The 27,320-nt window shown below is 43.2% G+C and overlaps 1 protein-coding gene across 2 annotated transcripts; it reads left to right on the top strand.

The window, feature by feature from the left end:
• Positions 1 to 6,377: 6,377 nt before the first annotated feature.
• On the top strand, positions 6,378 to 19,306 carry LOC137379121 (tyrosine-protein phosphatase non-receptor type substrate 1-like). 2 transcript variants are annotated; one of them, XM_068049831.1, is made up of 6 exons: positions 6,378 to 6,458; positions 6,631 to 6,951; positions 8,263 to 8,574; positions 10,502 to 10,612; positions 11,305 to 11,348; positions 15,640 to 19,306. In XM_068049831.1, exons 1-6 carry the CDS (start codon positions 6,404 to 6,406, stop codon positions 15,805 to 15,807), a joined length of 1,011 nt encoding a protein of 336 aa, XP_067905932.1. In that variant the 5' UTR covers positions 6,378 to 6,403; the 3' UTR covers positions 15,808 to 19,306. The 2 variants fall into 2 exon arrangements, with proteins under 2 accessions (XP_067905932.1, XP_067905933.1); XM_068049832.1 differs by lacking the exon at positions 11,305 to 11,348 and having other exon boundaries at positions 15,640 to 15,749.
• The last annotated feature ends 8,014 nt before the right edge of the window (positions 19,307 to 27,320 follow it).

Raw genomic sequence — 27,320 nt, 5'->3', positions numbered from 1 at the left:
GAGGGGGTATGGATTTAAAGTGATTGGTAGAAATATTGGAGGGCAGCTGAGGATTTTCTTTTTTACCCAGTGGATGCTGGGGGTCTGGCACTCACTGCCTGAAAGGTGAGTCGTGGCAGAAACCCGCAACTTATTCAAAAGGAGTCTGGATATGCACCTCCATTGTCGTAATCTGCAGGGCAATGGACCAAATACTTGAAGATGGTATTGAATGGGTGGATCGTTTTTTGGCAGGCACAGACACGATGGGCCAAGTGGTCTCTTGCTTTGCCTTAAACTTTCTATGATTCTATGTTAGCATTGACTGGCAGGGCAGACTCGATGTACTAAATGGCCTGCTCCTGCTCCGATGTTCCTCTGTTCCTATGTTCCTCAGATACTAAGGCAGTCCGACTCCAAAGGCAGCAAGATGTGGACAACATTTAGACTTAGGCTGATAAGTGTCAGGTGATACTTGCACCATAAATGTGCCAGGCAATGACCATCTTCAGCAAGAGAATGACCAACCATCATTCCATGGCATTCAATGGCATTACCATCGCAGTATCCCACACTACCAGTATCCTGGGGCTTACCATTGACCAGAAACTGATCTGGGGTAAGCATATAAATCCCTTGGAGACAAGAATAGGTCAGAGACAAGGAATCCTGTGGCGAGTAACTCACCTCCTGATTCCCCAAAACTGTCCACCATCTACAAGTCGCACATCAGGATTGTGATGGAATACCCTCTACTTGCCTGCTTGAGTGAAGCTCCAACAGGACTGAAGAAATTCAGCACTGTCCAGGATAAACCAGCCGTCTTGATTGGCACCCCATCCATAAGAAAAATCACATCCCCACCACCGACGCACAGTGGCAGCATTGTGTATCATCTACAAGATGCACTGCAGCAACACATGAAGGCTCCTTCGACAGTACCTTCAAAACCTGCGACCTCTCCCAGCTAGAAGGACAAGGGCAGCAGATGCATGGGAACACCGCCAGCTGCAGTTTCTCCTCCAAGCCACATACCATCCTGCCTTGGAACTATATGGCAGTTTCTTTTTTCCCTGTCGCTGGATCAAAATCCTGGAATTCCCTTCCTAACAACACTGTGGGTGTACCTACAGCACATGGACGGCTGCGGTTCAAGAAGATGGCTCATTAACACCTTCTCAAGCGCAATTAGAGATGGCAACATATGCTGACCTGGCCAGCGATGGCAAATCCTATGAACCAGCAGAAAAACATTGCATTCCACTGTTGGTTCAAACCTCAAGAGCAGGGCTGTGCACTGCAAAGACGACAATATTTGCCGACAATGGGGGAAGTTGTGGAGGATTGGAGAGTAGCAAATATGACGCCCTTATTCAAGAAAGGGTGTAAGGGCAGTCTTAGCAATTACAGGCCAGTTAGTTCAACATCAGTGGTGGTTACGCTTTTGAAACTACTATTCGCGAAAATATCAACAGCACTTAGAGAGGTTTGTATTAATTAGGGATCGTCAGTATGGATTTGTAAAAGGCAAATCATGCTTGTCTAATATAATTGAATTTCGGTGAACCACCAGAGAAGGTTGATGAAAGGAATGCAGTGGATGTTATTTATATGTATTTTAAGAAAGTATTTGTTAAGGTGCAACATTAAAAGCTGGTTAAAAATATTGAAGCACATGGAATAGGAGGGTAAGTGTCCAACTGGATAAAAATGAAGGCTTATGGACAGAACACAGTGAGCCGTAGTAAATAGTTACTTTTCAGACTGGAAGATGGTAGACAGTGCTGTTCCCAAGTGTTAGCGGTGGTACATAATTACGACCAAGGCTGGAGGAGTGCATTGTTAATTCACACCCACTTCTCCACAGGTAAGAATATATTCTTTAAAGGTTGAAACAAACAATCAGACACAGTACTTTTCCCAGAATAGAACGTACTAACCAGGTTTCTTTAATGAACAACAAAATTAACAGATTTTTTTCTCGAAAACAAGTCTTAAATTAGTAATAAAGAAGACAATATCATATCAACCATATTTTATGAAAATTCAATATTATGCGTTTTTTTAAGTCCCCTTTACCTGAGTTCCTCCACAGTCACACGCACATACACACACACACATATTTACATATACAATATATATATATATGATTTCAGGGGTAATGCCATCCTTCCCAGGGGCTTTTCCGCTGGCTAGAGAATCAATGGCATCACTGAGTTCCGATTTTGTTGGCTGTATGTCCAGCTCATCCATGGCTGGCAGAGACAGGGCTGCATTGAGGGCGGTCTCAGTGACAACATTCTCCCTGGAGTACAGTTCTAGATAGTGTTCGACACTGCGGTCCATTTGCTTGCATTGGCCAATGATTGTGTCCCATGATTTAGATTTGAGGGGGGCAATCTTCTTGATGGTTGGCCCAAAAGCTCTCTTAATGCCATCATACATTCCTCCGATAATTCCTGTGTCAGAGGCCAGCTGAATATGACTGCATAGGTGTTGCCAGTAATCATTTGCACAGTGCCTGGCTGTTCTTTGTGCAGCGCTTCTGGCAGCTTTAAGTGCTACGGATGTTAACAGCTTTGCCTGTGCTGGGACGAGGGTGCAGTACCACAGGAAATGCGCGATGCCAATATCATCGCCAACTATAAGAACAAGGGTGACCACGGTGACTGCAAAAACTACCGTGGAATCTCCCTGCTCTGCATAGTGGGGAAGGTCTTCGCTCGTGTCGCCTTAAACAGGCTCCAGAAGCTGGCTGAGCATGTCTATCCTGAGGCACAGTGTGGCTTTTGAGCAAAGGGATCCACCATTGACATGCTGTTCTCCCTTCGCTAGCTACAGGAGAAATGCCACAAACAACAGATGCCCCTCTACGTTGCTTTCATTGATCTCACCAAAGCCATTTGACCTCGTCAGCAGACGTGGCTTCTTCAGACTACTAGAAAAGATTGGATGCCCACCAAAGCTACTAAATATCATCACCTCATTCCATGTCAATATGAAAGGCACAATTCAGCATAGCGGCGCCTCATCAGACCCCTTTCCAATCCTGAGTGGCGTGAAACAGGGCTGTGTTCTCGCAGCTACACTATTTGGGATCTTCTTCTCCCTGCTGCTCTCACATGCGTTCAAGTCTTCAGAAGAAGGAATTTTCCTCCACACAAGATCAGGTGACAGGTTGTTCAACCTTGCCCGTCTAAAAGCGAAGACCAAAGTACGGAAAGTCCTCATCAGGGAACTCCTCTTTGATGATGATGCTGCATTAACATCTCACACTGAAGAGTGTCTGCAGAGACTCATCAACCGGTTTGCGGCTGCCTGCAATGAATTTCGCCTAACCATCAGCCTCAAGAAAACGAACATCATGAGACAGGATGTCAGAAATGCCCCATCCATCAATATCGGCGACCACACTCTGGAAGTGGTTCAAGAGCTCACCTACCTAGGCTCAACTATCACCAGTAACATGTCTCTCGATGCAGAATTAAACAAGCGCGTGGGAAAGGCTTCCTCTGCTATGTCCAGACAGGCCAAGAGAGTTTGGGAAAATGGTGCACTGACAAAGAACACCAAAGTCCAAGTGTATCAAGCCTGTGTCCTTAGTACCTTGCTCTACGGCAGCGAGGCCTGAACAACGTATGTCAGCCAAGAGTGACGTCTCAATTCATTCCATCTTCGCTGCCTCCGGAGAATCCTTGGCATCAGGTGGCACGACCGTATCTCCAACACAGAAGTCCTCGAGGCGGCCGACATCCCCAGCATATGCACCCTACTGAGCCAGAGGCACTTGAGATGGCTTGGCCATGTGAGCCACATGGAAGATGGCAGGATCCCCAAGTACACATTGTACAGTGAGCTCGTCACTGGCACCAGACCCACCGGCTGTCCATGTCTCCACTTTAAAGACATCTGAAAATGCGACATGAAGTCCTGTGACATTGATCGCAAGTCGTATGAGTCAGTTACCAGCGAACGCCAGAGCTGGCAGGCAGCCATAAAGGCGGGGCTAAAGTGTGGCGAGTTGAAGAGACTTAGCAGTTGGCAGGAAAAAAGACAGAAGCGCAAGGAGAGAGCCAACTGTGTAACAGCCCCGACAACCAATTTTATCTGCAGCACCTGTGGAAGAGTCTGTCACTCTAGAATTGGCCTTTATAGCCACTCCAGGCGCTGCTTCACAAACCACTGACCACCTCCAGGTGCTTACCCATTGTCTCTCGAGACAAGGAGGCCAAAGAAAGAAATATATATATGTATATATATATATTTAAATCGGGAATTATTAAGGAAAGATTTTTAGATGCGAGCTCTATTACAGAAAAAGAAAACATTTGAGTTAGCTATTTGCTCGTTTTTTTAAGGAAACAGCAGATGGTATATGTTGTTCAAAAACTGGCATGCTGTCTTACTTCTGAGAAACTGTTAAATAATCTACCAGAATTAGCTCTCTTCAGGCGGCATTCAAAAACAATTTAGCCAGCCTTCTTGTAATGCAGGAACAAGACGAAATAACACACTGAACTTCATTGACTTTTGAAGAGAATTGTGGGAAAAAGCACTGTGTTGTAGTCTTCTGGTCTTCCTTGCAATTGTCTCCTTTTTATGTCCGTTTTTGACACCGTAGTAGCACTGAACATTTGTCTCCTTCCAGAAAGTATCAAACGCACACACTGACTAAGAACCAACCTGATGCTGAAATAGAGAGAATCAAAGATATCCTGCGTGACAATAGCTACCCTGATTAGATCATTTCTCACTGTATATTGTGCAAACGTATGAACGGGCCTAAGTCCGCCGTTTTCTAACCTGAATAGTGTACAGTCTACCTCAAATTACCCTGGAAGGGCAATGTACCCTGCAAAATTGAGCAACAGGTGAAGCTAGCTGTTTCACACTGCTACTATGAAGTAGCAACACATGTGGTGTTTGCTACTAGCAGGATGCTGCCATTGAGCAAAAAAGAAGCTGTGCCTATTCCACAAGTGAGTAATGTGATCTATGAGTTTCAATGTCAGTATGATGCTAGGTAAATATACTGTCCATCCAAAAGACTGGTGGATCATATCAAACAACACGTCCCTTCTGCTGTTCACAATGGACAAGGTACAGGCCACACCCAACAAGGCCATGCTTGTAAAACTCAAAACACAGTGTTCAACATTAGATGTAATTCTGTAATTGAACAACATTTCCAAAATAATCCTCAGTGTGCTAAGAATTGCGCTGCCAACCAACTTAAGTTTGTTAATAGGGATCACACTGTGGTGTATTTGCGCTTGCTGGAAGCTATATATATATATTAATACAAAGGGCCCTGTGCTTTGCAGACAGAAAGAGCATGTATGAACATTGCACTTGTTCCAGCTAAGCAAAATAACTGATAGCCATTCGCTAGTACATTCTTCAGGGCAATGCCTTGACCAATCAGAGTCAAGATGCCTGGTTTAAATGTCAAACAAAGCGTGGCAGTTAACTGTCAGTCACCTGTAAACTTGTGCATTCTCCATAGCAACTCCTCTACCAATCAGAGTTCACTTGTCAACCAACTTTGTTCTCATACTCTGTTCTCAAAGTCCTTGTTTTCCCTTACCTTGGTATTCATGCGGATTGTCCTGATGAGTACAAGGCAAAAAGCTTCGACAAAATGTCTTTATTTTCAGCAATACTCAAGTTCTGTACTACCAAACTACTATTATCACTTAATAACAAAAAACGCTTCCCAGTATGGGGAAGTTCGACATTCCTGATTATATTTTGGAAGCAGAGCACAAAACATGGATTAGGCGTGTATTCGTAGCCTACCTACTTTTACCAATCATCAGTTAAAAATGATACAGAAGAGCAAAATAAATAGCCGTGATATACGCTACACTTAGTTTATGGTGGGTTTGCAGACGTCTCCGTGCTTTAACTATTTCACAGTTTATTACATTGATATTCGAAATATCTCTTGTGCTTCATCTGAAATGATGTCGGGCACTGAGGAAGAATATTTTCGCAGTTCTCATAATGTCAGGCCATATCTTGGACGAACTATGAAGAGAAAGCATACACTGATGAGAAACGGCCAAGATTAGGAATTCTCGCCGTTTTCCGCTGTTTTGCGTCTCTCCCAACTGGAAATTTCATAGAAATTCCATCGGTGGAGCAACTAAATCTCGATTTCCCGCACTCGTCTAGGAAACTTTCATCGCAGCTTTTCTAAGTCAGGAAGTTCCGAGGCGAGGGCAGGTCCAGCTGGTGTGGGTGGAAAATTCAGATTGCGAGTTGCGGCTACATCTGTCGCCTGTACAATTATTTCAACAAACCACACGGCAGGTACGTCTTCTGAACCTACGCTTCATTGTGACCTATTACATACTCCCGCCTCTCAGCGTTCTTATAAGCTATTAGCCAGTTCATCGCTCCGAAAACAAATTGATTCAGAATGTTGGCGAGTGTAGTATTTCATTGCCTCGCTGTTCTAGTTGGCATTCTCACAGGTACCCGTTCCTTCGATTCCTTGCTTTCTCATTGACCGAGTAGTTGTTTTATTGTGCTTTCATGCGGCATGGTTTATTGCCTTTTGGACACATTGACTGACTGAATCATCGCGCTCTTTTCTCCTGCAGTGTTACCCCTCACTGATTCGGTTTTGATTTTCTTTTCCTATAGGCTTCGGCGAAACTTCAGTCAAAGTGACTCAGCTCCCTGAGAGCACAAGCAGAAACACGGGTACAAACGTTTCCTTTCATTGCACGCTTCCCTTCTTTCAAGATGGTCCACGTGTAAACATATACTGGTGGAAGGAGGGTGCTAATCAATATCTAAGCACGGAACAAGATGACAGAAAAGTGATCGGCTTCAAGACTAAATTCAGCGGCTTCCTTCAGATTAGTAATGTGAGTGTCGAGGACGCAGGCATATATTATTGCACTGTCGCCCATCGAGACAAAATCGTTGGAAACGGCACAGGTTCCAACTTAGTTGTATGGGGTAAGTAGGAAAAAAAAGAAACGGCGAATGAGATCCCAGCAACAGCAATATTTGACACTCCGAAGTATTATTCGGTAGTGCGTTTAAAAGTTCACATTACAAATTAGTTTCCAATCTTTTTATATGCATACATTCAAATTTCAGAGTTGATGGCTACAGTTCATATTTTATTATGCATTGCAATATTTCAGTAATATTAATTATGATGAGCAGTATCCGATAGTAGCTTTACTAAAATACACAGTTGTCGTGTTGGAAACAAGTATTGAAGTTAAAATTGCAGGATCATTAAAGGACGTGAAAAACTCAACTTTATTACTTACGAGAGTGGGTCTGCCAGCGTGCACACATATTTCATCTTATATGATGGCTTATTTGTTTACTTGATTACGGGATGGATGAACTTTTCTATTGAGATTCAGATTTGCGCACTTATGGTTTAGCACTTGGTATGTTAAGATCTTTGAAAGCCGATATTATTAACAAGTAATAAAAACAAGAAATGCTGGAACCACTCAGCAGGTCTGGCAGCATCTGTGAAAAGAGAAGCAGAGTTAACGTTTCGGGTCAGTCTGGCAGCATCTGTGAAAAGCGAAGCAGAGTTAACGTTTCGGGTCACTGACCCTACATCGGAACCTTCGGGTCACTGACCCGAAACGTTAACTCTGCTTCTCTTTTCGCAGATGCTGCCAGACCTGCTGAGTGGTTCCAGCATTTCTTGTTTTTATTTCAGATTTCCAGCATCCGCAGTATTTTGCTTTTATTAACAAGTAACGTCTGCTTAAGCCTCCCACTCCATACTTGCATCATGTCTTTGACTTGCAATAAGCAAGAAATCATACTAAACCTTCGTACCAAAGCCACTCTCTCATGGATACATTATACTTTCTAAGCAATTGTTATACTGTGCGAAATGAGATTGGTCAGCAGCGCTTTCGCACAGCAAGTGAAAAGCAGTCGGAAGCCTGATTTGCAATCCCCTTAACGTTATTTCGCATTAGACAATCAAATAATGCGAGCTGTAAAACGGGCGGCTCACTTACTATTACCCGTTCTTCGTCTGGAGGTAAGTTAAAATTACTGCCGATATTACGTTGACCTTTAAGACGAATTTACTTGAGATGCAGCTACCAATTGCGCATGATGAAAATCCATACCCAATCCACGCCACCACGATGCCACCCCCCCCCCCCCCCCCCCCACCCCCACCTCCCACCTCCACATGATAGTAGCGGGAATAGTATCAGCAAAACGTTGGTTTGCTAACTTTGCATGATGTTCAAGTCACGTTCTTTTCCTCCATTTTCCTAGTTCCACCAACTCCACTGAGAATTAAGTCTCAGCAAGATCAAAAAGATTCATTTGCATCTCTAGTTGTTTTGTGCGTAACATCTCCATTTTACCCGAAGAATATCAGCTTTACTTGGTATAAGGATGGCAGAAAAATTGCATCAAGGATAAATAACATTATTGAACTCAAGACCGATGGATTATATGAAGCTTCTAGCCGGTTGCAAGAGGCGCAGAGTGTCCGGACTGGAACTGTTTATACTTGCTCAGTCTCTCACAGTACTCTCCATATTTCAGCCACGGCCACTCACATTGTCACCTATACAAACACAGGTAAGACTTCGGAAAGAATCTTACAGCACATTTGGTCTGGCATGCCAGTGTGGATTATTTGGAAGTGGTGAGTAATTTAGTCGTACCACACAGCTTGTTTCCCATAATTCTGCAAATTAATCCCCTTCAAGCAGATGTTCAACTGCCTGTTTTGAAAGATTCGACGTAAACAGCTGCTACCAATATTTCAGGAAGATCGTTCTGGACCTTCACAACCCTCCAGGAGAAAATAGCTCTCCTCAATTTGGTTTTAGTTCTTTGCCAATAATTCCAAATCTACCACTGCGGGTTACCGAACAATTTTTCAGATGAAATAGTTTCTCCTTACTCATTCCATAAAAACCCTTCATAATTTTGAGTACTTCTATTAGATAGTCCTTTAATCTTCTTGGCTTTAATGAGAAAATCTCAGCTTCTCCAATCTCTCTAAATAACTCAAGACCCTCATACCTTTCTCTGCACCTTCTCCAAGACCTTGACGTCTTTACTAAACTGTGTGATCCAGAATTATGCACAGTACTGAAGCTGAAGTTAACCCTGATTTGTAAAGTTTTATCATGACTTGTTTTTGAATTCAGTTTATTTACTAAACCAATTAATGCATTGAGCTCCCTTAACCAGCTATCAGCTTGCCCTGTCACATTCAAAGGCTTGCAAATATGCGCCCTCAGGTCCTGCTGCTTTTCCATGCACCTCAAAGGAGTAGCATTTATATTATACTGCCTGTGCGTGTAGTTGAACCCAAAGTGCACACTTCGTACTTATTCGCATTAAATTGCACCTATATTACATCTGACCATTTTTTTACCAGTCTACCTTTGTCCTACTGAAGTCAACTACCGTTCTCCACACTATTTAGAAAGTTACCATTACTAATGATGCCTGGGGGATACCACCGCATGCATTTATCCTGTCAGAAAAAAAAATGTTCACGACGACTATCACTTAGCTACTTATACATGCAAGGTCCCAACATTCATTATATCCTACATGTTTCTATTTGCTGAATACGCTACTATGAGATATTTTGTCAAATGACTTTTAAAAGTCCATATATCTTCAGAATTACCTTCGTCAACCTTTTCTGTTACTTCATCTTATAAATCAATTAGGGTGATTAGGCACGATTTGCGTTTAACTTATCTGTGCTGCACGGACATTATTAACCACGCTACTCCGAGTAGAAATTATTTTTGAGCTGGTCAATGGTTTCTCGTAGTCTTCCCACCACCAACCTTATACTCACTGAACTGCAATTATTATGTTTATGTAACTGAATTACATTGTAAATAATCCATTTGTGGTGATCCCTCCCCTTATCATTCGTTTACTGTTACTCATCATCCGTGGAGTTCGTCCAGTTGTTCTGCTGCAAGTCCTCTGCAACTGTTGTTTCATATTTTTGCCCCAGTGAATGCACAACAGACGCGTTGGCATGCATCCTGCAGTAACTCCAATCTTATGGTTCCCAGTCACAACATGCCACAGATGGACCACTATGTCCTGCATTCCATAAACCGTGCTATAATCTGCAGCAAGCTGTCATTTTAGCAATTAGTGTTAGCTGTCTTATAAATCAACAAACTAAACATGATTACACAAAAATCAGTGGGAATAACAAATATGAATAAATGTAAACCAGTCTATTCTGCACTAACAAAGTAAAAATTGCCACCTTACACCGCAGTCTAGTTTCAATAAGAAACAAGGATACAATCGCATTTGAGATTAAGCCAAAATAAAGTAAATTAACTTTTTTTTACACATGGAAAAATAAACATCGCTCAACATTTTATGTGGTTTCATAAAACCTTAAACCAAAACAAGTGATTGAAAAAGTTGAAGGTTCCCTATCTTTTAAGGCATGGTTTCATGCAATTCAACAGTCTACGGTTTCAGATTTTTATATTTCATTTAACTCTTGTAGATGGTGAGCTCACCCGCTGCCTGCTGATTTCTTCAGCTGCATGGGGCGGGTTGGTATTACTACTGTTGGGTCTCCTCATTGCAAAGCGATGCATCTCAAAGAAAAATAAAGGTAAGACATTGTAAGTTTAAGTTTTCAGGCTTTCAGGCAGATGTACTTAAATAGAGGTGAGACAAAACGCCAACCCGTCTCACATTGGGATTTCTTTACTAAGACAGGCCTACAAGGTATTGACTTACGTTTTCTGATCAAGTCAGAGTTTATTACGCTCAACTAACACTTACAAAGTTAATACTTAACAACGGCCATAGATTTTATTTTACTAAAGTAAGTTCAACTTCCAAACAGAAAGAGTGAGAACTGCATGCTATATACATGGTTGATTGATTACAACTGAACGGTTCAAACAATACTTAGTCTGTTAGTTAGTTTACTGATAGTAACAGTGCGATTGCTGAACATAAAGTTTGTTCTGCGTTTTAAAATACTTGGGGTGCTTCACAATCACCCCAACCATATGCATTTACACAGAATAAAACATCTAATTTATTGAATATGCCTTCCATCACGACAGCTATCGCAGTAGATTCGAATTTCTAAAATGGAGTGTTAATGTCCAAGGTCCCCCAGCCACCGGCTGAGATTGGAACTCCAATGATGCTTTATTACAAAAGCTTTTTTTCATTGCCTGAAATTTTACACCTATCTAGAGTATGTTATAATTTACATTTAGCCTACCACGAGTTTCTTTCTAAGCTGATTAAGTGTTTCATCCTAAATTCTTGAACTCCATACCTTACCAGGAGTGCAGAACGATGGCGAAAGATGCGACTATCCCGAGCAGAAGGTATGCTTCCACAATTCATTCCACATTACTTGAATATAGATTTAGGCATAACAGAGCTGCAATCCATTTAATACAATAATTATCATGTTTTATTCTATGGATGTAAAGAATAGTACAAAATAGGACAGAGTGAATTCGGCGGTCATGCAGCAGTAACATTTTTTGTCATTGCGTCAGAGGCAACTGAATTGTAACTGCCGTTTTCTCGTTGTGATCATACTACTTAAAAGCTACCACACAGCTGGCAGTATTTTGATGTATTGTCAATTAGCTAATTCCAGAATAAATACAGAACACAAGAGTTCAAAGCCTAACATGCCAGTTTGATCTTTTTAAATTCAGTTTTCAAAATCTATTAGCAAAATATGGTAGCAATCAAAGTGACTATGAAGCTGTCAGATTGTCTTAAATTCCCCAAGTGGTTTGCTAATGCCTCTCGCGGAAGGAAAACAGCCGCCTTAAACTGGTCTGCTTTGTCTCTGACTGCAATCCAGACGAATGTGGTTGGCGCTTGAAGTCCACATGGAGTCTCCTCACAACTCCACCAAAACATTTCTCGGGCAAGCAGAAAAGGAGATAATAGCTGCAGTTGCCAGCGATGCCAAGGATAACTTAGGTGCTTTTGTATCTATGCCTTGGTTTATGAAGCCTAAGATCCCATTTGCCTCGCTAACCACTCTCTCAATATCAATATATATTTCCACATTCAAAGATCAATGTACATGCACTCCCCGGATCCTCTGTTCCGGCACAGTCTTTAGAACTGTGCCATTAAGTCGATATTTCCTCATCATATCCTTTCTGGTAAAATTCAGCACCTCTCACTTGTTTGTATCAAATTCCATCTGTAACTTGTCTGCCCATTCTGTTAGCTTATCTCTGCCCTGTTGCAAATCGTTCCTATCAACCTGACTGTTTGCCACGTTTGGTATAATTTGCAAATTTTGAGATTCTATTCCGTAGAATAAGCAGCAATAAATTAGGAAAGGAAATTGTATCTTAGTTATGTTACATAGGAATTGGAATATAACAGTAAATAAGTCATTGTATAAGTCATACAGGGCATTGGTGAGGCCATATCTGCGGTATTGTGTGCATTTTTCTCCTCCTTCCCAAAAGACGGATATATAGATAGATAGATAAATAGATAGATAGATAGACAGGTTGTTATCGACGTAGATATTAGTCTACGTAGTTTAGAAAATGACTGTCAAACGTTAATAGGACTTCTTGTGCACAATGTTCTGATCATTGCAAAATTATATTTGTCGTTTACTTGCCCGGACAGTGAAAGTGATCTGATTGCTTTGACTCCCAAATATCTTTCTCTCTCCTCGTCCTAAATCAAGTCCATCTATTCTTTACTTAAAACACACATTCTCAATGTGGAAAAACTCAGCTTTACAAAATAATTCGCATGCCTTTACTATATTTTTGCTGCAACAGAACATACGAATATACGTACAAACATTCGAATTAGGTGCAGGAGTAGCCCTCCAGCCTGTTCCAACATTGAATAAGTTCATGGCTAATCTGGTTACTCCACATTACCACCAACCCCCGATAACATTTTACTCCCTTGCTTATCAATAATCTATCTCCCTCTGTCTGAAACATATTCTGCTTCCACCGACTCCTGAGGAAGAGAGCTCCAAAGACTCACGCTCTGAGAGGGGAAAAAAATGTCCTCATCTCTTTCTTAAATCGGCGACCCCCTATTTTTAAACAGTGACCCCTAGTTAGATGTTCCCACAAGGGGAGACATCCTTTCCACATCCACCCTGTCAAGAACACTCAGGGTCTTATATGTTTCAAGCAAGTCGCCTCTTGCTCTTCTAAATTTCAGCGAATACAAGCCTAGCCTGTCCAATCTTTCCTCATAGGATAGCCCGTCCATTCCAGGCGTCAGTCTAGTAAATCTTGTCTGAACTGCTTCCAATGCATTTACATCCTTCCTTAAATAAGGAGACCAATATTGTGCACAGTGCTCCAGATGTGGTCCCACCAATTCCTTGCATAGCTGAAGCATTACTGATAGCTTTCCTAATTATATGCTGTACATGCATACAGACCTTTTGTGATTTATGCACTAGGACACCCAGATCCCTCTGCATCTCAGAGCTCCGTAATCTCTCACCATTCAGATAATTCTTCCTGCCAAAATGGACAACTTTGCATTTTCCCACATTATAATCCATCTGCCAGTTTTTGTTTTGCCCACTCACTTAACCCATCTACATCTATTTGTAGCCTCCATATGTACTCTTCATAACCTACTTTCCTACCGATCTTTGTGTCATCAGAAAATTTAGCAATTATACCTTCGGTGCCTTCATCTAACTAATTAAAATATATTGTAAAATGTTGAGGCCCCAGCACAGATCCGTGTGGCACACCACTCGTTACATCTTGGCAACCAGGAAATGACCCCATTTATGCTTACTCTCTGCTTCCTGTTAGCTAGCTAATCTTCTATCCATGCCAATATGTTACCCCTACACCATGAGTTTTTTTTTTTGCAATAACCTTTGATGTGGAACATTATCAAGTGCCTTCTGGAAATCTAAGTACAATAAATCCACCGGTTCCCTTCATCCACAGCACATGCAACTCCCTCAAAGAACTCCAATAAATTGGTTAAACATGATTTCCCTTTCACAAAACCATGCTGACTCTGCCTGATTATCTTCAATTTTTCTAAGTAACCTGCTATAACGTCTTCAATAATAGCTTCTAACATTTCCCCTAAGACAGATTTTAAGCTAACTGGCCTGTAGTTTCCTGCTTTCTATCTCCCTCCCCTTCTGAATGAAGGAGTCACATTGGCTATTTTCCAGACTAATGGAACCTTCTCGAATCTAGGGAATTTTGGAAAATTAAAACTAACGCATCAACTATCTCACTAGCCACTTTCTTTAAGAACCCAGGGTGAAGTCCATTAGGACCCGGGGACATCTCAGCCCGCAGCTCCAAAAAATTGTTCACTACTACTCCCCTGGTGATTGCAATTTTCTTGAGTTCTTTCATCCCTTTCATTTCCTGACTTACAGCTAATTCTGGAATGTTACTTGTATCCTCAATAGTGAAGATCGAAGCAATATAACTGTTCAATCCATCTGCCATCTCCTTATCATCCATTAATAATTCCCCAGACTGACTTTCTGTAGGACCAAAGTTCACTTTGTTGACTTTTCTCTTTAAAAAAAATCTATAGAAACTCTTAATATCTGTCTTTGCATTTCTAAATAACTTTCTCTCGTATTCTAATTTTACCTTCCTTGTCAATATTTTAGTCATTTTTTCAAAATATTCTGTGCAGTCTTTGACCTGCCACCAATCTCTGCGCAATTATGTGCTTTTTCTTTAAGTTTGATACTATCTTTAACTGGTTTAGTTAACCACGAATGGCGAATCCTCCCTTGGAATTTTTCTTCCCTGTTGAAATACATGTATCTTGTGTATTCTGAAGTGTAACTTCAAGTATATAAACATTGCCAGATGCATATTATTTGAAACAGATTTTTTTTTATCAATGGGCAACAGGGACGAATTTTGATCTCTCATTTCATTTATTCTCTTGACCTACAAATGTCATGGATTTTCCATTAATTCGCTAGCATATTAGTGGAACTCCCACAGAACCAACTTATGGAGCATTTGCAGCCTATTAAAGGGTTTCTGCAGGATTTCTGGTGGTGACCAAACGAAGTGAAATCAGGAGGCCTGTTGTGACTCTATGGAATTTGGGGATTTTTTTCAGTCTTTCACGCTTGGGCGTTAAGCAATGATTGCACGGAGCACAATATCTGAAAAGTACGATTGCTCCACCCTAGGAAATTATCATTGCATTCGCTTCACTGTTTGGAAAATGGGTCGAATTTTTCAATCCCGCTCAACGCTGACGATGAGTAAATTTCAGGCTGTAAAGACTGAAACTTAACCTTGCCTTCTCTCAAACTGTCTTGAATATTTTTGTTAATAAGACTGATTCGGCCTGCTGAGCGCTGATGGCGCCGAGATAGTGCGCAGACAGTGATGTTGTGGGCCTCAGTGACTGATATCTCAATCCTTCCTTTAATGATTTGACTCTGGTTTTCGGGCAAAGAAATTGAATAATTTCAATTAGCAAATTATGCAGTTTAGTATTGGAAATGTCTTAAATGCTGCAATAGCAACCTATTGCTTGTAACGCTAATTGTGCGAGGCACTGTCTATTCCAATATTTATGGAACGGTGGACTACAGTCAGCTAAAACATGCAACTAATGATATTCCCAAAATTGCTTTCACAGACCAACCACAGGTCACCGGGTAATAAACTGACCTACGCAGCTCTAGATATGGCAGGTTTAAAGGGAACAGCAAAGGCTAATTGTAAGGATACCAGCACGGAGTACGCTCAGGTTCGGATGGAAAAACCAAGAGCAGACGTTCTTTACAAGCAACAAAATGCCATGTAATATTGCTGTCCAACGCGGTGTCCATTTTGCGTGCATATATCTAACCACAGGCCCATTATCCCAACATCAACAATTTTGGCAGACAATGTCAATACAGCTAAATCCCAGACAGTAGTTAAAATGTAGGATCATATAACCGTTTCAGTGATATTGGTTCAGTGGTAAATATTAGCCAACACAACAGGGGAATTTCGCTGCTGTTCCGAAAATAGTGTCATGGGATTATTTACCCTGAGAGGTCCGGCGGGAATTGGATTTTAAGCCTCCTCCGATTGACTGTACATCCGGCATCCATCATTCCGCGGTATTGCATCGGCATGTCAGCCTCGATTATGAGGTCAATTCTTTGAATTGTCATTGAATCATGAATCTTATGACTCGGAGAGAAGAATGTTACGACTGATCCAAAAGGGTTAGAACATAGAACACAGAAGATAGAACAGTACAGCACAGGAGAGGTCCTTCGGCCCACGATGTTGTGCCGAACCTTTAACCTACTCTAGGATCAAACTAACTACATACCCTTCATACTACTATCATCCATGTACCTATCCAAGAATCGCTTAAATGTCCCTAATGTATCTGCTTCTACTACCACCGCTGTCAGTGCATTCCACACACCCACCACTCACTGTGTAAAGAACCTACCTCTGACATCTCCCCGAAACCTTCCTCCAATCACCTTAAAATTATGCCCCCTAGTGATAGCCCTTTCCGCCCTGGGAAAAAGTTTCTGGCTATCCACTCTGTCTATGCCTCTCATCATCTTGTACCCCTCTATCAAGACACCTCTCATCCTTCTTCGCTCCAATGAGAAAAGCCCTAGCTCCCTCAACCTTTCGTCGTAAGACATGCCCTCCAGTCCAGGCAGCATCCTGGTAAATCTCCTCTGCATCCTCTCTAAAGCTTCCGCATCCTTCCGATAATGAGGTGACCAGAACTGAACACAATGTACCAAGTGTGGTCTAACCAGGGTTTTATAGATCTGCAGCATAACCTCACGGCTCTTAAACTCAATCCCCCTGTTAATGAAAGCCAACACACCATACGCCTTCTTAACAACCCTATCAACTTGGGTGGCAACTTTGAGCGATCTATGGACATGGACCCCAAGATCCCTCTGTTCCTCCACACTACCAAGAATCCTGTCTTTAAGCCTGTATTCCGCATTCAAATTCGACCTTCCAAAATGAATCACTTCACACTTTACCGGGTTGAACTACATCTGCCACTTCTCAGCCCAGCTCTGCATCCTGTCAATGTCCCGTTGCAACCTACAACAGCCTTCCACACTATCCACAACTCCAGCAATCTTCGTGTCATCGGCAAACTTGCTAACCCAGCCTTCCACTTCCTCATCCAAGTCATTTATAAAAATCACAAAGAGCAGAGGTTCAAGAACAGATCCTTGTGGTACACCACTGGTCACCGAGCTCCAGGCTGAATACTTTCCATCTACGACCTCCCTCTGTCTTCTATGGGCCAGCCAATTCTGTATCCACACAGCCAAATTTCCCTGTATCCCATGGCTCCTTACTTTCTGAATGAGCCTACCATGTGGAACCTTATCAAACGCCTTGCTAAAATCCAGATACACCACATCCACTGCTCTTCCTTCATCAACGTGTTTTGTCACATCTTCAAAGAATGCAATAAGGCTTGTGAGGCATGACCTGCCCCTCACAAAGCCATGCTGACTGTCTCTCATCAAACCATGCTTTTCCAAATAATCATCAAAACTGTCTCTCAGAGTCTTCTCCAATAATTTGCCCACGACTGACGTAAGACTGACTGGTCTATAATTCCCAGGGTTATCCCTATTCCCTTTCTTGAACAAGGGAATAACATTTGCCACCCTCCAATCATCTGGTACTACTCCAGTGGACACTGAGGATGCAAAGATCATCGCCAAAGGCGCATCAATCTCTTCCCTCACTTCCCGTAATATCCTTGGGCATATCCCGTCTGGCCCCGGGGACTTATCTGTCCTCATGTCTTTCAAAATTTCCCGCACATCCTCCCTCTTAACATCAACCTGTTCGAGCATATCAGCCTGTTTCACGCTGTCCTCACAAACGGCCAGGTCCCTCTCACTAGTGAATACTGAAGCAAAGTATTCATTTAGGACCTCCCCTACCTCCTCCGACTCCAGGCACAAGTTCCCTCCACTATCCCTGATCGGCCCTACCCTCACTCTGGCCATCCTCTTGTTCCTCACATAAGTGTAGAACGCCTTGGGATTTTCCTTAATCCTACCCGCCAAGACTTTTTCATGTCCCCTTCAAGCTCTCCTAAGTCCATTCTTCAGTTCCTTCGGTTATTGGCGAAGAGGATCCAGCACTAGTACGTTAGACGAACGCAGTTAATTTAGAAACACGCTGTGATCTATAAAAACTTAATTCGTACAAATATTGAGAATGCAAAATCGAAAAATAATTCAAGAAACAGTAGCAAAGAACAACATTATTTTAATAAAAGCAAAATAATGCAGATGCTGGAAATATAAAATAAAAGCAAATGTGCTGGAAATGCTGAGCAGAACTGGTAGCATCTGTGGAGAGAGAAACAAAGTTAACGTTACAGGTCAGTGACCTTTCATCAGAATTGACAAAGGTTAGAACTGTAATAGATTTTAAACAAATAAAGCGGGGCTGGGACAAAAGAGAACAAAAGGAAGGGTGTTGATATGTCAGAGTGTCACAGAAAATAACTGACAAGGAGGTCATGGGGAAAAGACAAAGGCAAATAGTGTGTTAACGGTGTAGTGAAAGACACAACATTCGTGCAGACAGCGTGTTAAATGACAGAATAATGGACAGCACTAGACAAATGCACAAACATGAAAAAACAGTGGGCAGGTACATGGTAAAAATAAACCAAAATAAAATAAAAGTAATGAATCAATAAAAATAAAAATTGCTCTGAAATTATTGAGCTCAATATTCAGTCCAGTAGGTTGCAGCATGCCTAAATGGGAAATGTGATGTTGTTCCTTGAGGTTTCAGCAAGCCCAGGTCAGAGATGTGAGCATGAGAGCAGAGGGATGTGTTGAAATGGCAAGCAACAGGAGTTCGGGGTCATGTTTCTGGACTGAGTGAAGGTACGCAGCAAAGCGGTCACCCAATCTGCATTTGCTCTTCCCAATGTAGAGAAGACCGCATTGTGAGTAGTGAATACAGTATAATAAATTGAAAGAAGTAAAAGTAAATCGCTGCTTCACCTGAAATGAGTGTTTGGGCCCTTGCAAAGTGAGGAGAGAGGAGGTAAAAGGGCAGGTATTACACCTCCTGCAATTGCATGTGAAGGTACTGTGGGAAGCGGACGAGGTGGTGGGGCTAATGGAGGAGTGGACCAGGGAGCTATGGAGAAAGCGATCCCTTTGGAATGCTGACAGGGGAGGGGATGGAAAGATGTGTTTGGCAGTGGCATCATGCTGGCCGTGGGGGGAATGGCAAAGGATGATCTTTTTGATGCGGATGCTGGTGGGGGTTGGGGGGCGGGTGAGGGGGAATGTGAGGAAAAGGGGAACGCTGTCTCGGTTCTGAGAGGGAGCGTGAGGGCAAAGGCACGGGAAATGGGTCAGACACGGTCGAGGGCCCTGTCACCCACAGAAGGGGGAAATCTTCGGTTGAGGGAAAAGGAAGACACATCAGAAGCGCTGTTGTGGAAGGTTGCATCATCAGAACAGATACGTCAGAGATGAAGAAAGTGGGAGAATGGAATGGAGTCCTTACAGGAGGCAGGGTGTGAGGAAGTGTAGCGGAGGTAGCTGTGGGAGTTGGTGGGCTTATAATGAATATTAGTAGACAACTATCACCAGAGATGGAGATAGATAAGTCGAGGAAGGGAAGGGAAATGTCCGAGATGGAGCATGTAAAGGTGAGAGAAGGATAGAAATTGGAAGCAAATTTGGAAGTTGGAAGACTAAATTATTTTTTCTTGTTTGTTTATATTGTGCCATCCAGTGCCACTTCCTGGATTTATTCTTGAATTTATTCACCTTAACTGTCGTTTTTATCTTTTTTTAAATAGAAAGATGAGTATAGAATTTAGAAGTAAATCAAAGAAGTATTCACAGAGGACAAAACATAACTAAAAAAGTAAAAAAAAAACTCGCTTTAAAAGAGGAAACATAATAAGCTGGTATTTGGAAGTGTGTTTTTTGTATTCAGTGGCTGGTCATTTTCTGCAAATTGAACTACAGAATCAAAACAGTTAGCTTAACTGTGAATGTTTGTCGGTGGTCAAATAGGAAAATTAGGTATTGGGGCGACGATCTTCAAGTGGGCCAATAGTCATTTCTGGCCCTTAATTTTGCTTTATGCTTTTATCATCCATCGATGTATTTTCCAGTGTATCACGGTAATTTAAGTGTTCATGTCCCGACTTGAAAGTGTAATTGCGATGATGGAACAGGCGTAAAGTACGTTTTCTTTTCGTATTTTGTTGGTTTGCATTATTCATAAATCTATTTGTAAGATTGTTCTGTTGAAATAAAGTCAAGCACGTTCTTTCGTGCTACCTCTTCATGTAAGGTGAGAGTTATAGTTTTTTTTTATGAACATAAATATATACGAAAATCCGTTTTATTTACGTAAATTTCAGTTGGTCCTGGCTCTGTGATATGCATTCGGCCACGCAAACAAGAAAACAAATTTGCATTCGATATCATACAAAGCCTGTGGACATTTATTGTTCGCTGGATTGTTGAATCTAGAATGTCTTCATTTGTCAATACTAAAACGGGAAAATATAGAGAAGGAAATGGCTCCAACACATTATGCTTTATACTCTATTGGGATGTGAACGTCGCTGGAAGGCCATCATTTGTTGACAATCCCGAAGATTCTGTGGTCGCGAACGAGACTCCCGGATGGTATGTTGCCTCCCGGGTGCCAGGGTCAGGGATGTCTCGGATCGAGTCTACAGGATTCTTAAGGGGGATGAGGAGCAGCCAGAGGTCGTGGTACATATCGGTACCAATGACATAGCTAGGAAAAGGGATGAGGACATGAAAAGCGAATATAGGGAGTTAGGTTGGAAGCTGAAAGGCAGGTCGAGCAGAATAGTATTCTCAGGATTGTTACTGGTGCCACGTGCTAGTGAGGCTAGAAACAGGGAGCGAGTGCAGCTGAACACGTGGCTACAGAATTGGTGCAGGAGGGAGGGATTCAGATATGTAGATCATTGGGATATCTTCTGGGGAAGGTGGGACCTGTACAAGAAGGACGGGTTGCATCTGAACTGGAGGGGCACCAATATCCTGGGCGGGAGGTTTGCTAGAGCTCTTTGGGAGGGTTTAAACTAGTTTGGCAGGGGGATGGGAACCGGAGCTACGGATCAGTGGATGGGGTAGCTGTTGAACAGGCAGATACAGTGTGCAGAGAGTCTGTGAGGAAGGATAGACAGTTGACAGGGCAAACTTGCAGCCAGTAAGATGGGTTGAAGTGTGTCTATTTTGACGCAAGAAGTGTCAGGAATAAGGGTGATGAACTTAGAGCATGGATCAGTACTTGGAGCTACGATGTTGTGGCCATTACAGAGACTTGGATATCACAGGGGCAGGAATGGATCTTGGATGTTCCAGGGTTTAGATGTTTCTAAAGGAATAGGGAGGGAGGTAAAAGAGGTGGGGGAGTGGCATTGCTAATCAGGGATAGTATCACAGCTGCAGAAAGGGAGGTCGTCGAGGAGGGTTTGTCTACTGAGTCATTATGGGTGGAAGTCAGAAACAGGAAAGGAGCAGCCACTTTGTTGGGAGTTTTCTATAGACCCCCCAATAGCAACAGAGACATGGAGGAACAGATTGGGAGGCAGATTTTGGAAAGGTGCAGAAGTAACAGGGTTGTTGTCATGGGTGACTTCAACTTCCCTAATATTGATTGGAACCTCCTTAGTGCAAGTAGTTTGGATGGAGCAGTTTTTGTCAGGTGTGGCCAGGAAGGTTTCCTGACTCAATATCTAGATAGGCCGACTAGAGGGGAGAGTATGTTGGACTTGGTGCTTGACAACGAACCAGGCCAGGTGGCACATCTCTCGGTGGGAGAGCATTTCGGTGATAGTGATCACAACTCCCTGACCTTTACTATAGTCATGGAGAGGGACAGGAGCAGACGGGATGGGAAAATATTTAATTGGGGGAGGGGGAATTACAATGCTATTAGGCAGGAACTGGGGAGCATAAGTTGGGAACAGATGTTCTCAGGGAAATGCACGACAGAAATGTGGAGGTTGTTTAGGGAGCACTTGCTGCGACTGCTGGATAGGTTTGTTCTGATGAGGCAAGGAAGGGATGGTAGGGTGAAGGAACCTGGATGACAAGGCAGGTGGAACAGCTAGTCAAGAGGAAGAAGGAAGTTTACTTAAGGTTTGGGAAGCAAGGATCAGACAGGGCTCGAGAGGGTTACAAGGTAGCCAGGAAGGAACTGAAGAATGGACTTAGGAGAGCTAGAAGGGGACATGAAAAAGTCTTGGCGGGTAGGATTAAGGAAAATCCCAAGGCGTTCTACACTTAAGTGAGGAACAGGAGGTGGCACAGTGGTGCAGTGGTTTGCACTGCAGCCTCACAGCTCCAGCGACCCGGGTTCAATTCTGGGTACTGCCTGTGTGGAGTTTGCAAGTTCTCCCTGTGTCTGCATGGGTTTTCTCTGGGTGCTCCGGTTTCCTCCCACAAGCCAAACGACTTGCAGGTTGGTAGGTAAATTGGCCATTGTACATTGCCCCTAGTATAGGTAGGTGGTAGGGAAATATAGGGACAGGTGGGGATGTGGTAGGAATATGGGATTAGTGTAGGATTAATATAAATGGGTGGTTTATGGTCGGCACAGACTCGCTGGGCCGAAGGGCCTGTTTCAGTGCTGTATCTCGAAACTAAACTATAAAACTAAACTAAAATAGGATGGCCAGTGTGAGGGTAGGGCCGATCAGGGATAGTGGAGGGAACTTGTGCCTGGAGTCGGAGGAGGAAGGGGAGGTCCTAAATGAATACTTTCCTTCAGTCTACACTAGAGAGAGGGACCTGGTCGTTTATGAGGACAGCGTGGAACAGGCTGATATGCTCGAACAGGTTGAGGTTAAGAGGGAAGATGTGCTGGAAATTTTGAATGATATGAGGACAGATAAGTCCCCGGGGCCAGACGGGATATACCCAAGGATATTACGGGAAGTGAGGGAAGAGCTTGATGCACCTGTGGCGATGATATTTGCGTCTTCACTGTCCACTGGAGGAGTACTGGATTATTGGAGGGTGGCAAATGACGTTCCCTTGTTCAAGAAAGGGAATAGGGATAACCCTGGGAATTATAGACCAGTCAGTCTTACGTCAGTAGTGGGCAACTTATTGGAGAGGATTCTGAGAGACAGAATTTATGATTATTTGGAAAAGCATGGTTTCATTAGAGACAGTCAGCATGGCTTTGTAAGGGGCAGGTCATGCCTCACAAGCCTTATTGAATTCTTTGAAGATGTGACAAAACACGTTGATGAAGGAAGAGCAGTGGATGTGGTATATATGGATTTTAACAATGTGTTTGATAAGGTTCCCCATGGTAGGCTCATTCAGAAAGTAAGGAGGCATGGGATTCAGGGAAAGTTGGCTGTCTGGATACAAAATTGGCTGGCCCATAGAAGTCAGAGGGTGGTTGTAGATGGAAAGTATTCAGTCTGGAGCTCGGTGACCACAGGTGTTCAACTGTTCTGGGACCTCTGCTCTTTGTGATTTTTATAAATGACTTGGATGAGGAAGTGGAAGGCTGTGTTAGCAGGTTTGCCGATGACACGAAGGTTGCTGGAGTTGTGGATAGTGTGGAAGGCTGTTGTAGGTTGCAATGGGACATTGACAGGATGCAGAGCTGGGCTGAGAAGTGGCAGATGGAGTTCAACCTGGAAAAGTGTGAAGTGATTCATTTTGGAAGGTCGAATTTGAATGCGGAATACAGGCTTAAAGACAGGATTCTTGGTAGTGTGGAGGAACAGAGGGATCTTGGTGTCCATGTCCATAGATCGCTCAAAAGTTGCCACCCAAGTTGATAGGGTTGTTAAGAAGGCGTATGGTGTGTTGGCTTTCATTAACAGGGGGATTGAGTTTAAGAGCCACGAGGATATGCTGCAGCTCTATAAGGCCCTGGTTTGACCACACTTAGAATATTGTATTCAGTTCTGGTTGCCTCATTATAGGAAGGATGTGGAAGCTTTAGAGAGGGTGCAGAGGAGATTTACCAGGATGCTTCCTGGACTGGAGGGCATGTCCCTCGAAGAAAGATTGAGGGAGCTAGGGCTTTTCTCATTATAGCGAAGAAGGATGAGAGTTGACTTGATAGAGGGGTACAAGATGATGAGAGGCATAGACAGAGTGGATAGCCAGAGACTTTTTCCCACGGTGGAAAGGGCTATCACCAGGAGGCATAATTTTAAGGTGATTGGAGGAAGGTTTCATGGAGATGTCAGAGGTAGGTTCTTTAGACAGAGAGTGGTGGGTGCGTGGAATGCGCTGCCAGCGGTGGTAGTAGAAGCAGATAAATAAGGGGCATTTAAACGACTCTTGGATAGGTACATGGATGATAGGAGAATGAAGGGTAGGTAGTTAGTTTGATCTTAGTGGAGGTTAAAGGTTGGGCACAACATCGTGGGCCGAAGGGCCTGTACTGTGCTGTACTGTTCTATGTTCTATGTTCTATGTACTCTTGAGCAGGTTGAGGTGAACCGCCGTCTTGAACCATTGCAGTGCACCCGGTGGAGGTACACCCCCTGTGCTGTTAGAAAGGGAGTTCCAGCTTTCTGAGCCAGCGACACTGAAGGAATGGCGATATAGTTCCAAATCAGTACCGTGTGCGGCTTGGAGGGAGATTAGAGGTAATGATTTATCCATGGGTCTGATGTCCTTGCCATTCCAGCTGCTGGAGTTCGTGAGTTTGGAAGGTGCTGTCGAAAGAGGCTTAGCGAGTTGCTGCAGTGCATTTTGTATATGGTGCACATTGCTGCAATTGTCTGCCGGGGTGGAAAGAGCCAATGTTTCATATTGTTAATGGTGTGCTGTTCAAGTGGGCTGCTTTGCCTTGGCTGTTGTCAATCTTCTTGAATTTTGTTGGAGATGCAGTCAGCTGGGCAAGTTGGGAGTATTTCATCACACTTCTGACCTGCTGTGTAGATGATGGACCGGCTTTGGGAAGTCAGGAAGTTAGTTACTTGCCACATAATTCTCAGACTCTGAGCTGCTCTTGCAGCCACAATGGCTGGTCCAGTTGAGTTTCCGATTTTTGGTGACACCCAGTAAATTAATGGTGGACATTTCAGCAATGGTAATGCTGTTAAATGTCAAGGGAAGATAGTTAGATTTTCTCTTGTTGCAGATGGTCATTGCCTGGTCATTGTATGGTGCGAATGTCACTTGCCATTGATAAGCCCAAGCCTGATTGTTGTCCAAGGATTGCTGCATGTGGACCTGAACTGTTTCCATGTATAATGAGTCACGAATGTTACTGAGCACTGCAAACAGCAACAAACATTCCCACTTCTAACTTTATGATGGAAGGAATGTAATTAATGAAGCTGCTTAAAATCTTTGTGCCGAGTCCACTATCCTGAAGAACGGTTGTATTGATGTCCTGGGGCTTTTTCCCCACAATATCCATATCCATTTCCCTTTGTGCTAAGTATGACTCCAACCTGTGGAGAGTTTTGCATTGATTCATTTTTGCTCGGACTGCCTGATCCCACCCTTGGTCAAATATTGCCTTGATCACAATGGCCATTACTCTCACCACACCTCTGGAATTCAGCTCTTTTGCCAATGTTTGGTTCAAGACTATAATGAGGTCTGGAGAGGAGTGACCCTGGCAGAACTCAAACTGAGCATCAATGAGCAGATTATTGCTTTGTAAGTGTTGCTTGATAGCACTGCCGGAGGCATCTTCCATCACTTTGCTGATTATCGAGAGTAGCCAATTGGGGCAATAATTCGCCAGATTGGATTTGGCCTGCTTCTTGTGGGCAGGACATACATGGGCACTTTTCCACACCATCAGGTAGATGTCATTGCTATAGCTGTACTGGAATGGCTTGGCCAGGGTCGTAGCTAATTCTGAAGAACAAATCTTCAGTACTACTTCTGGGATGTTGTTAGGGCCCTTAACCTTTGCTCCATCCAGTGCCTTCAGCCGTTTATTAATATCACTTGGAGTAAATCGCACTGCCTGAAGAATGAAAACTGTGAAGTTGGGGACTTCAGGAAGAGGCCGAGATGGAGCATCCACTGCGCTCTTCTGGCTGAAGATGGTTGCAAATGCTTCAGCCTCGTGTTTTTCAAAGACTTCCTGGGCTCCTCCATCACTGAGGATGGTTATGATAGTGGAGCATCCTCCAACAGTTAGCTGTTTAATTGTCTGCTACCATCAATGATTGGGTGCAGCAGAACTGCAGTACATTGATCTGATTCCTTGGCTCAGGGACCACTTATCACTGTTCATCACATGATTAGCATGCATGTAGCTTGGTTGTTGGTTGGCACTTAATTTTTATCAAGGCTGCTCCTGGTATGCTCTCCTGTACTCCTTATTGAACCAGGGACACCTCTGTGGTTTAATGGTTAACAATAGTGTGAGAAATATGCCGGGTTGTGGTTGAATACAATTCTGTTGCTGTCTATGGCCCATAGCACATCATGGATTCCCTATTTTGAGCTGCCAGATCTGTTCTGTATCGATCCCACTTTACAGGGTGGTTCTCTGCGAGACTTTGACTCAACAGGAACTATGCAGTAGTCACTTCTACAAATTCTGTCATCAACAGATGCATCTGCAACAGGTAGATTGATGAGGTCGTGGTGAAGCCATTTTTCCATGTTATTGGATCCCTGACCAGCTGCCATATGCAGCTATGTCCTTCAGGACCTGGCCAGCTCGGTCTGCAGTGGTGTTACAAAGCCATTGTTGGTAATAGGCATTGAAGTCCTCCACCCAGAGTACATTCTGTGCTTCTTCTAAATTGTGTTCAACATGGAAGAGCACTAATTCATCAGTTGTTGGAGAGTATTACATTGAAATCAGCAGGTGGCTTCCTTGCTCATGTTCGACCAGATGTCATGAAGTTTCATGAGGTCCAGAGCCAACGTTGAGGGCTCCCAGGGACAGTCTGTCCCGACTATATCATATCACTATGCTGCCACTCTAATGGGCCTCTCCTGCCGGTGGGAGAGCACATACAATGGTGATGGAAGCCTCTAAAGACATTTGCGGTAAAATATGATTCAGTGACTAAGAATATGTCAGGCTGTTTCCTTACTAGTCTGTGGACAATCTCCCAATTTTGACACAAGTTCCCAGTTGCTAGTAAGGAGCAATATGTAGGGACGACTGGGAAGCGTGAGCCACTATCGCATCTGGTGTGCCACTGTCGCATATGGTACCTAGGTCTTTGTGGTTTTATTCTTTCTCGACCTATCAGCAGCGGTTTGGTACAACTGAATGTTTTGCCGACCCAGTTCAGAGAGAAGTTAGGAGTCCAATCATATTTCTGTG

Source organism: Heterodontus francisci, chromosome 17, assembly GCF_036365525.1.
Source record: "Heterodontus francisci isolate sHetFra1 chromosome 17, sHetFra1.hap1, whole genome shotgun sequence".
Classification (NCBI taxonomy): Eukaryota; Metazoa; Chordata; class Chondrichthyes; order Heterodontiformes; family Heterodontidae; genus Heterodontus; species Heterodontus francisci.
The sequence above is the reverse complement of the archived record's forward strand: the minus strand, read 5'-3'. Positions and strand labels throughout refer to the sequence as shown.